General features: G+C 45.5%; 1 protein-coding gene across 13 annotated transcripts in view; it reads right to left on the reverse strand.

Moving 5' to 3' along the window:
* Positions 1-12447, reverse strand: part of LOC147432321 (protein GAMETE EXPRESSED 3-like) — an 84814-nt gene that overhangs the window by 22284 nt on the left and 50083 nt on the right. For 8 of the 13 annotated variants that reach the window (XM_086492295.1, XM_086492294.1, XM_086492291.1 and 5 more), the window contains 6 exons: positions 8289-8645; positions 7892-8141; positions 7505-7798; positions 7035-7121; positions 6382-6414; positions 6160-6222 (listed from right to left, as the gene is read on the reverse strand). In XM_086492295.1, coding sequence (XP_086348421.1) covers positions 6160-6222; positions 6382-6414; positions 7035-7121; positions 7505-7798; positions 7892-8141; positions 8289-8645 — 1084 coding nt within the window. Of the gene's footprint in view, positions 1-6159; positions 6223-6381; positions 6415-7034; positions 7122-7504; positions 7799-7891; positions 8142-8288; positions 8657-12447 lie in introns of all 13 variants that reach the window. The other 5 variants (XM_086492296.1, XM_086492293.1, XM_086492297.1 and 2 more) reach the window with 5 other exon arrangements.

Genomic DNA, 12447 nt, shown 5'->3' on the forward strand with positions numbered 1-12447 from the left:
GCGAGAGACAAGAGTTACATCGCATTTGTCATTTTCCGATATACTAAGAGATATGAGGCCGCTTTCACTGTCTATTCAAAGACTGCTTTGGACCGTTGGCCGTTGGCTAGAGTTTCAAAGATGCCTCGAGTTGTTTTTGCTAGAGCTGCACAGACATAGGGAGTCTCTTGAGGAGACCACGGAGTGGGAGACATTCACAGAGGGAGATCACTGACTTCTTTAGAGTAGGGACTCAGCAGCCAGATGAGCATGCTTCACAGCAGACTTCAGCAGAGCCCAGTTCTACCAAAGGTATATTAGTGGACAGAGCCACTGCGCTTGGGAGAGCTAGACGCCCACTTCTACGGGGGCGACCACGACATTGACGGAGGCTCCACCAAAGAATCAAGACTATTCTAGCACGACATGGGAGACGCCCAATACGACTATTTACAGAGGCAGACATTGACGAAGCTCTTCAGCAACCGATGCAATACTTTCTCGGACAACGCCCGATGCCGGTCATCCTGGGGCATGGATGATGACGATGATGATTTCAGTCTAACGATTTGAGTCTTTTAGTTTAGTCTTTCATTGTACTTCATTTTATTTTTGTACCCAGACATTGGATTAGACCCACAAGGATTGTATCAGTACGGTCTCACAGGTCATTTTGGCCTTTTGAAGACGTTTAATATAACATTTCATTTCATCTCTCTCTCTCTCTCTCTCTCTCTCTCTCTCTCTCTCTCTCTCTCTCTCTCTCTCCCCCCAAGGAGCTCACCAAAGCCATGGAGGTCAAGATGGAGGCCACCCAGGAAGGATGGGTAGATGTCGTGCGTAAAAAAATCTCAAAGGAAGTAAAGGAAGAGAAGCGGCATGAAGAGACACTATGGATGCATGCCACCTCGAGGAGAAGAAGATGAGAGAAGCCTGTATGCTCAATGTAAGGGTAAGTGGTATCAAAGAGAAGCATGGATCATCACCGGAAAGTGACGGGAGAACATTGTGTGCCAAACTTGGGTACACCAACACCCCTTTCACCAAAGCATGGAGGGTAGGGAAAGACCCTCAAAAGAGGGTGCTCATGCTACAATTCAGAGACCTCATGGACAAAATCACCTTCCTAAAGAAGAGGATTGCATTGAGAGGATTAGGAGCCCCCATTTACATTGATGAGGATCTCACCAAGACACAAGTGGAGCATCGAAAGCTTTGTATGCCCAAAATCACGCAAGCAAGGAAAGAGGGCAAGAAGGCTTTCTATAGAGATGGACGAATCTTCATAGATGGAAAACCCATCGCATAGGGATTCGTGGCCTATGAGACTATGGAGGCGACACGACATGGGATCACACTCGGAGTATGGAATTGTGACGGATGCTATGGACTCAGCCAGGGAGACTCGAGGAGGTGATGGAGGGGAGAGAAATTGTGATGCTGACAGAGACACACGAGAACCAAGAGAGAGGTCTACCATATGTCCGGGGCTACCACTGGGAGTCCACATACAGACAATCCACAGGGAGACGGGGGACGTCACGAGGATCAAGGGGGATTGCTCTTTTAGTGAGGAGAGAGCTACAAACCAGGGTCACAGTAGCGAGCAGAGATGTAGAGGCCCGCTTCATGTGGGTCAGGATACAGCTAGCCCCGGACAGAGCCATACATGTTGCACTGTGCTACTTCCCCCCACGCGGGTCACATTTCGCAGACCATACAGAGCTACGACGGGCATCTACGACAGAGGAGGAGCCACCAGAGGAGGATGCCGATGAGAGTATGCTAGAGGAGGAGGAGAAGGGACCACAGTCACAGTCACCCTTTTCGGTTCTCTCGGAGGACCTCCTTCACTACGCGGCATTGGGAGAGATCCTACTTGTAGGTGATTTCAATGCCCGCACACAGAGCGGACAGTGCAGGATATATGACTTTGATGATTCCACCCTTCTCCATACCATAGCGGCGGAGGATGTGGGACTAGGGAGGACATCAGAAGACAGAGGGAGTGACCCTACCAGATATGGATCACACTTACTGGCACTAGGATCAGCACACCACCTCCTGATCTACAACGGGATGTCCCGTTGGCCTATGTCAGGTGGATACACTTGCTTCCAGAAGGGACGCAAGACAAGACAGGGAGGCAGGAAAGGCCAAAGCACAGTGGACTACATCTTAGGCTCCACAAGGGGCCATGGATATTGTACGCTCCTTTACCATACCACCACGGCTCATCGGCGCGGATCATACATATCTCATCCTCTCTCTCAGGACCAGTTTACCGACACCACCTCCCCAGTCCCCCATGTAGCATACCACTATACACTTCAGTGAGGAGCTTTTCCGAGATTTACAAATACCATGTGTACGTAGGGATCAGCCAGCTAGACCCTGACGCCCCACTCTCCACACTCACCATTGAGCTCTCCTCCATACTCCACTCAGCGGCGCTCGAGAGCTTTCCCTCGACCATGCACTCCTGCGACACACCACGATCTGGGACGATGCCCCAAAATAGATGATATGATGATGAGTGCAGACACCTATACCAGAGGCTTAGGGCACAGCATATTACTGGGCAGATATCCGAGAGACAGATGCACCGACAGATGGGTACTCTTACTAGACGTAGGAGGAGAGCCTTTGAGGAGACATAGTGGTGGGATGTGTACCGTACACTTCAGAGTCGAGAGGCAGCAATCTCTTGGAGAGATATGAGACAGCGGACCCCACTCACGCCTATAGAGGACCCAGCGGTATGGCATGCATATGCAGAGACACTCTATCAGGTGCCGGCTCAGCCCCCCCTTCCACACCCGGTGGCCCCCCAACCTCCAGCTCCCACTCTCTTTACCATAGATATGGTGAGACTAGGCATTCAGAGTCTACAGCACCGCCGACGAGCCACGGACCACACCGAGCTTCAGGGTGAGCATTTTATATATGCTACACACACTTTGGCTCCATTGATTGCACACCTTTTCAACAGGGCATTGGCAGAGGGATTCCCAGAAAGCTGGACTATGCATACTACTGCATACTATCGTGTCTATACATAAGGCTGGAGACAACATGGATCCAACCAACTACAGGACTATCATGATTGGTCATATGATGGCCAAGATTTATGGAGCAGTTTTAGAGTCAGAGTTGAGCAGATATGCAGAGACCGAGGGGCTACGCGCCTCCGAACAGGCAGGCTTCAGGCGTACATTCTCTACTGTGGACCACATTTTCACTCTGAGATGCCTGATAGAGCAGTCACGGAGCCGAGGGAGACGCCTTTATTGTTGCTTTGTGGACTTCCGCAAAGCCTTTGACACAGTCCCCAAAGAGAGGCTACTACAGCGACTCATATCTCTTGGGATACCCCCGGATATGATATGGGCCATATATGCTTTGTATGAGAGAGTGTCAGGCAGGGTCAGATGCCCAGGAGGACTATCAGATAGCATCACTAGCACCATCGGGGTAACATAGGGGTGTCCACTCTCCCCTACTCTATTTGGTATGTACATAGATGAGATGGAGACCTACATCCGACAGAGAGGAGGAGCAGGCGCCGACCTATCAGGCACTCAGGTACATATTATGCTATATGCTGATGACATTATTTTACTCGCAGAGTCACAGGAGGATCTCCAGCTCCACATACAGGCTCTAGACTTATTTTGTACACAGAGAGGAGTGACAGTGAACCTTGGCAAGACCAAGGTTTTGATATTCCACACATCAGGCACTGTTCGGAGGAGATCAATTTTTCCTTGTGAGGGCAGCCAGATTGAGGTAGTAGAGTCATATGTATACTTGGGCATCACCTTTACAGCCAGGACTGGCCGCTTCTCTATGGCACAGGCAGCCCGAGATCGTACCACACGAGCGTATGCAGCTCTAGCCATGCTTGAGAGGGGATGCCATCAGACACATTTCCAGAAGCCCCGCACGAAGAGCTGGCTATTTGACACTTTTAGTGACACCAGCTCTTCTATGCGTTGCCTCCGTGTGGACCCCAGGATTATCAGAGCACGCTTGGAGCAGACTTGAGAGGCCACAGATATTGCTACTTCCGGATGATCCGGAGCAAGCCATCAATCCCACATGATATTGTGAGAGCAGAGTTTGGTGCCCCACCCATGGTAGTGGAGGCGCTATTTCAGACAGTGGGATACCTCCACAAGTTGCGAGGCATGAGGGTAGATAGACTACCTCGCCTTGCTCTTGAGGCCTCTCGTAGGCTAGCAGACTCTGGGGATGAGAGATCATGGTACGCGAGTGTGACTAGATGGCTTTAGACATACGGCTACTCTATGGACAGATTGCCTCCCTCACAGTATGATCCAGATGCACCACGCCAGGCCCTCTCACACACTGAGAGGAACACAGTTATCAGCTATGAGCTCATACAGAGGCATGTAGAGCAGACTTGGCTCACACCTTCGCGGCCATTGGCCATGAAGATGTCATACTACAGAGATCATTTCCTTAGGCTCACAGAGGACAGGTTCATACAGAGGCCCCACTACATGGATGTATATCTACCACATGGCATGAGGGTAGCCATCGGACAGCTCAGAGTATCATCCCACCAGCTTGAGATTGAGAGCAGCAGAGCAGCACGGGTCCCACGCGAGGCCAGGATATGCAGATTATGTAGGCAGGAGGTAGAGTGTGAGAGCAACTGCTTATGCAGATGCCCTCACTATGAGGAGATCAAATCACGGTACCCCAATCTATTTGACACGCCAGAGGTCTCATTACAGACAATGATGACATCATTAGATCAGAGACTACTTGGGAGACTCTTGGTGGAGATGCACCAGCATAGAGAGAGAGCCCTCCAAACAGGGGAAGGTGGAGGATCGGACAGGCAGACACAACTCATAGACTACTTCCAGGCTAGAGTACCCATGCAGCCACGGCCATCCACACATCAAGGGATGACTTTGATACGAGCTGAGGAGGCCAGAGCTAGGCGGAGACCACGACTACCAGGATACCGCTCCAGGGCCTCTCAGAGACACACACGAGAGGTCCAAGCCATCAGGGATCGACATACAGTATATATTCAGAGGAGGGCAGAGCAGACACTAGACATGGCGGGCATAGCCAAAGTCCTCACATCAGGCTCACAAATGTACCAGATACTACACCATGCCATCACTACTGGATGGAGCTGATGTACCACACCACCCCCCTCCCTCACTCTCACTACACACATACATGCCTCTCTATGTACATCGGATGTTTTGTTATTACCCGGTCACCCCCACATCTGCACACTGGATGCTTTGTTATTACCCGGTCACTTACCACACTACACTTTGTACACCGGATTCCATTATTACCCGGTCATTTGGCACATACCAGATATCCAGAGGATATTCACATTTTTGTACATGGATTTGTCTCATAGGCCAGTTTTCTTTGGCCTTTTGAAGACGTAAATAAAATCAATCAATCTCTCTCTCTCTCTCTCTCTCTCTCTCTCTCATAGGATATTCAGACATTGTACTAGTTTCACCACTTTGTATCAGCTGGTCTCATAGGTCATTTTGGCCTTTTGAAGACGTTAATATATCATATCATATCATCTCTCTCTCTCTCTCTCTCTCTCTCTCTCTCTCTCTCTCTCTCTCTCTCTCTCTCTCTCTCTCTCTCTCTCTCTCTCTCTCTCTCTCTCTCTGCGCGCGCAAAATACAGGTCTCGACTCTTCACCCTTCGATATTACAAAAACGTAGACTCTAACATTGTGATTGCTAACTCAATTTCTATGCATTGGACACTAGGTCGTATACCAATAATCTCTCTCTTTTCAGTTACCTAGTGATGGGATATGTACTATCAAAGTACCACTATCCATACTAGTGTGATTCAATCTTGTGCATCAATGAGTATGCTTATGGTGAATTAATGCTCAATTAGGGTGATTAAGGTCATCCCTCTCTTACCAAGGGCCTCTTCCCACTGCACTGGTGCTAGTTTGCAAGAGGACTGGCACACATGCAATCCATTTTCTTTCTAGTTCGCCAGCTGACACGCCCCCGCCTTTTGAGGGGTGCCCCACCCACCCCCTTGCCATGTGGGACAACCTTGCGGTACAAATAAAAAGTAAAAGATTTCCATTTGGGTGGGCAAGTGTATGAAAAAAGAGGGAAGAAACAGAAATATCAGATAAACCTGGATTCTTTGTCTTTGAAACGGTAAACAAAAACTCTGAGCAGCTGGCTTTATAAAGATTTTCTGAAAAGAAGCAGAAATTTCTATATCAATCTCATGCATAGTGCAAAAAATACAAATGGAGAATTACTACCAGAATAAGCAGAGGGAGCACCCAAATTTTGTGTAAAACTATCCCAGCTACTATTTAACAATTGAAAGACGGACAAGCGGTTAGCTTACCCTCAGATTCACATAAACTGCTGCTCGAAAGATCTGTTACAACAAAGAAAACTGAAGTCAATAAAGGCCAGATATCATACAACAGGCATTGATGTGCTTACATTCTTCCTACTAGTTTCACACAAGGCAAAAGTAAGAGTAGGAGTTACGAAGGAGGAGACAAGCAGAAGGTGATTAATTCACTTCCATGCATGCTATCAGCAAAGTATGGCTACTATCAAACACACAATTGTTACAGGAGGCCACAGGCTCGAAATCTAGCTGCTGGAGTTTGTATACAGTGAACACTAGAGAGGTGCAGCCAACCCAGCAGAGGGGTGAGAGGTTCCAGCATGCTGGTAAAATGAACTTTGATCTTCTCTTCCCTTCCCCATCATTTTCAACCAGACACTTAATGTCCATACCTGTGCCAAAGTGACATGGCAAAGCCTTTCTAACATCTCAGGTCAATTCCCGAGAAAAGCCAAATGCCATTAGTTTTTTGGTGATAAATCCCACCGATCACTCACTATAATTAGATATTCGACAAGTTAATCCTGTGGCTCTACAATTAGAAGCTATACTTTGAAATTGAACATTATGGAAATCACAACTGTACATAGACAAACTGAGGCTCGATGTTATAGCTTATGGGTTGCAGATTCAGAGAATACTTGCAATTGCTGTAATCGCAATTAGCCAATCAGGATCAATGGTGTACAAGCTCAGGTCTCTTGTCAGCAATGCTGCAGGGAAAAGGCCTGTCCAAAAGATCTGTTTCACTAGTTAGCAAAGAATGCTCGAAATTAAAAAGTCCATAAAAATCAAGTAGTTCAAAAGCATCTAGAAAGAAAAGAGAGGGATAAACAATAATGGCCAGTACGTATACATTTGGCCAATTCCAGAAACACGTAAATGTATTTTGTGAAGCAAGGGTGGAATGCAACCATATACATAATATTTTGAGGACTGTGTACGGCAGAACACAAGCATGGATCATTAAATGTACATCATCATTATTTATTAACAAAAGCTGGAAGCAAGTTGAATTGTCATCACTAATCAGGAGAAGGTCTTAAAGGTGGCTAGCAACATGAGTAATCACAGCAAATACATGACGATGTATTGAGTGCATAGTACATACCTGGGTACAATGTGCTCCATAAGACCTGACCACTTGATGGAGCAAGCATATAGAGGTTTATGCCCAAGTATTGTGTGATTCCCAAGCCTTTAGTGCCATCCACTTTCTGCATTATTGTTTTAGACAAGACTCTGGTTTGGGCCACAAATAAAGCTTTCCTTGAGCAATCTAGAACAGGAGCTACTAGTATGCTTACTAGAGACAGATTGTTTGCTGCCAAATACTTTCTCACAAACGCTCCATCTGGAGATATCACATAAAGAAAACCATCCAGAGAGCCAACTGATACAAAACCTGGGACCACAAGTTCCAACAATTATTTGATATGGTTAAACACCCTACTTAATTACCATCTCCTTGAAGCACCCATGGAAAAAGATTGCGCACCTAACAAGTCAACCCTTGGTGTGCAACTTGCTTCACTGAGAGGTCCAACTTTCACTTGCCAAACCAGAGTCCCCAGCTCGGTTGATATAGCATATATCATATCGTACTTGGCAATGGCTGCATAAACACGCCCATTATTGCCAGTGATTACTTTCGCTGATAATGGTATATCAGCACTAAGGGCATAACTCCATCTCAAGAATGGTTGCCAAGTTGCATAGGAAAACAGCCAACCGTCTGTCCTTGCTACCTGACATGCCAAAGCATAAATTATAGAGCTCCAGACCTCACCGCTTTGTCAAAACAGCGACCACATAAAAAGTAAAACTTTTACCATGCTCAAAAAAGATATAAAAGAAAGTTGGGAATCAAAGTGTTATCAATTTGTAACACTCACATAAATGCTTCCATCACATTCGTCCACTGCCAGGTATGGAAGAAGAGTGCAATTTGTCATATTATATGCACAAGACCCCATTGATTTCGGAGAGACCATTGCACTATTGTTGAATTGAACAATAGTGCTCCACAACGGTGTTCCATCAAACATGAATGCATGAAGCCCTGTGCCTGTGTTGATATAGAGGACAGAACTCCAAGATGTTACTGCCAGGCCAGTTATAGAAGAGAAATTGCCAATAGCCTTCAAGGTCATGGTCGGAACCATACTGAAAAAATCAGCTGCAGAGGGCTTTTCGGCTGCAGAAGATGGGGGAGTAACAACAACAACTGTCTGATCCGCAGCCACATAAACCTGAAGAAAAACTGAGCCCCTCTCTCTCTCTCTCTCTCTCTCTCTCTCTCTCTCACTCTCAAGTAATAGAAGAGCTCAACACGATCAAAGAACAAGTGCGAGCCATCAAAGAGGGAGAAGAGCAACACAAAGAAATGACGACCTCTTGGGTGGACGTTATCACAAAGACTCAACAGAGGGCAGATAAGGCGGAGAAATGGATTGAGGTTGCCAAGAAGTGTTGGCTTAAAGGCCCAAATGGCCCCCTTTGTGTATAGTTATAAAGGTTATTAACCTTTGGCCAAGTTCACATTGAACTTGGCCACTAACATTAAAATGGTCCTATACTTCTAATAAAGGTAGTTATAAAGGTTATTAACCTTTGGCCAAGTTCACATTGAACTTGGCCACTAACATTAAAAATGGTCCTATACTTTTAATAAAGGGAACAAGTGAGTCAATTTTACTCACTTTATCGCAAATTACAGGTTATGACAACAAAATACAGGTTTTGCAAATGATGTATTAAAGTGTGGGAACACTTTCGCGAAGTCCCCGCTACCCGAAAACACTGAAATTGCCGAAAAACGGGTCCTAAAACAGGTGTTTTCAACAAATTTCAGATTTACGCAGGTTTTTGCACGTGTTTTTATGATGCGACTATATTGGGGAAAGTGCAAATTGATGCAATCTATGCACGTTTGACAAATTTTGGCTATGTATGACCATTTGTGGTTCAATTTCCTACCAATTGGGGTTTTTGCTCTTACATGCTTCTATAGGCTGTGTATTAGCCTTATGTATGTTCTGTGAGGCTAACAACAACTAAATTTGTTGTTTTCAAGCACAAATTCGCTCGCTGAAATTTCTTGCACAAAAATTTCAGAAATTGTTTTTTGTGCCCAAATCGACCTATTTTGGCCCAAATTGCTCCTGTGACCATTTGGAGCTGTAGTGCACACCTCTGCGAGGCTATATTCCGGTTTTTGTGCATTTTGCCCAAAACTTCAGCGTATTAGCCCTCTTATTCATGCAACCATGGCCTCATCTTCTTCAGATGTGAAGATTCTCTTTGAGATTAGGAGGTTCGATGGAACAAGTTTCGACCTTTGGAAAGACAGAATCCAGAGAATCCTATTTCTTAAGGATTGTGAAGGGGCACTTGAATAGGTAAAGCCACAGAATATGACGGATGAAGCATGGGTTAGCCTGAACAGGAAGGCTATTACATACATTAAAATGGCCATGACCAATGAGACAGTCATTGATGTGAAAGGTTTCACAACTGCTTTTGATGTGTGGGTGAAGTTAAAGGGAATGTATGAAAATACAACGCCTGTCAACCAAGTGCATTTGATGCGAAAACTTGTTGGCATGCAACTACATGAGTCCAAGAGCGCTGCAGAGCACTTGTCGTTGTTCGTAGGTACTTTGTCGCAGTTACAGGATTCAGGCTTGCCCCCTTTTGATGATAAGCTGAAAGCTATCTTCTTGCTTATGACCTTACCTGAGTCATGGGAAACATTGGTGGTTTCATTATCCAATAACCCGAGTTTGACCTTTGATGGTGTTAAGGGTTCTGTCTTGAATGAGGAAATCAGGAGGAAAGTAAGTGGAGAGGGAGGCAGCTCTGCCGACATGGTTAGAGGCAGGACAGAAAAGAAGAATGCTTATGCACAAAGGAGTAAGAGTAAGAGTAAGGAAAGGGGAAATGCCAGCAAAGGCAAAAGTGATGTGACTTGCTATCAGTGTGGCAGGAAAGGTCACAAGAAACCCGATTGCAGGTACTACAAAGCCGAGTTAGAACGGAAAAAGAATGGCGGAGACAAAAAGAAAGGGAAGAAGGAAGTCAAGGCAGATGCACAGGATAGCTCAAAGGACAAAGAGAAGGCCAATGTGGCTTCTAGTGTTGTGATTGAGGAGCTGTCAGATGTAGAGGACATCTTGTGTGCCACTTTGTCAGATGATGATGCTTATGACTATGATGCCTCTCTTAACGTTCATTCACAGGACATGCAGATCACCAAGAGTGATCTTATTGATGCTTTGTTGACTGTCAATGATGCATTATCCCAGACTTGGATTGTTGATTCTGGTGCTTCATTTCATGTGACTCCTATCAAGGAGGTTTCTCTACTTTTGATGCAGGCAAGCGTTGCCATGTATACCTTGGAAACAATCATGCATGTTCCATTGAGGGTATTGGCACTCTGCATCTCTCCATAGATGGCACAAATGAGCTTGTCTTGCATGATGTTAGATATGTGTTGGGAATCAAGAAGAGTCTGCTTTCTGTTGGTCAGATGGATATGCATGGTTACAGCATCTTGTTTAAGAGAGGATCGTGGAAAATGACTAAAGGCTCGTAAAGGGCACAAAGAAAGGGACACTTTACTGCATGCATGGAAAGGCTGTGTTGGGCAAGTTTATTGCATTGGCTGAAATTAACTCTCACATAGAGTTGTGGCACAAGAGGCTTCGCCATATGAGCCAAAAGGGCCTTTCTAAGCTTTGTACTTTGAACAAGCTTGATGCTAAAGGCACAAAACTTGACTTTTGTAATGAACGTCAATATGGCAAGCAAGTAAAGCGTTCTTATTACTCTGGTGTCTCTCGTAAATCTTGTGTGCTTGATCTTGTACATTCTGATGTATGTAGCATGCCTACTAAGTCTATGGGAGGTGCATGTTATTTTGTCTCCTTTGTTGATGATCATTCTAGGAAATATTGGTTTATTTGCTTAAATCCAAGGATGAAGCCTTTGCTGCGTTTAAGAGATTTCATGCATTTGTGACCACCCAAACAGGTAGAAAGCTAAAATGCTTGCGTACGGACAATGGGGGGAAGTTCATAAGTGCTGAATTTAACAAATTTTGTGAAAATTTGGGCATTAAGAGGGAGCTTACTGTGCCATACAGCCCCTCTTCTAATGGTGCGGCTGAAAGATTCAATAGGACACTTTGTGAGAGGTGAGATGCATGCTGTCCACAGCTAATCTCTCTCATGGATTTTGGGGAGAAGCTTTGAAAACTGCAGTGCATATATGAAATCGATCCCCTCACATGTCTTTGAAAGGTGACATCCCTGAAGCGGTTTGGTTTTTGGTTGCGAGGCTTTTGTGCATGTTAGACCTGAGTTGAGGAGTAAACTAGATGCCAAGTCCATTAAAGGCCTCTTCATGGGATATGGTGAAGAAGGTGAAATGGGTTACAGAATTTGGTTACATCGGCTCAAAAGGGTTGTACGCAGCCGAGATGTTTTAATGAGACAAGGCTCCTTCAAAACAATTGTGCCTCAAAGCACGACCATAAAAGGGTCAAATTTCAGCATGACCAGCCACCTGTTAGGCCTATTTTTGACCCTTAAGATGCACCACATATGGCTGAAAATATAGATGATCCAATGGTGTTTGAGCCAGATGATGTTGGACAGCAGATTGAGGCTCCTGAAGGGCATTTTCAGCCAAGAAACAATGCTGAAAATGATGTACAGCGGCCCATTGTTGATGATTTTATCATGCCACCTGATTGCCGGATAATGTGGATCATTGGGTGAGGCGGTCTACTCGTCAAAGACGACCTGTGAACAGATATGACCCCTCTTTGCATTACATTATGTTGACAGATGAGGGAGAGCCTCTTACGTATAAAGAGGCAAAGATATGTGAGCACAGCGACAAGTGGGAGCTTGCTATGCAGGAAGAGATTAAAGCTTTGCATGCTAATCATACTTGGGATTTGGTTTGGTTGAATTGCCCAAAGGAAGGAAGGCTATTCCTAACAAATGGGTGTATAAAATCAAGACAGTTGATGCAAAACCCAAG

Source organism: Adiantum capillus-veneris, chromosome 20 (assembly GCF_014529385.1).
Source record: "Adiantum capillus-veneris isolate H3 chromosome 20, ASM1452938v2, whole genome shotgun sequence".
Lineage (NCBI taxonomy): Eukaryota > Viridiplantae > Streptophyta > Polypodiopsida > Polypodiales > Pteridaceae > Adiantum > Adiantum capillus-veneris.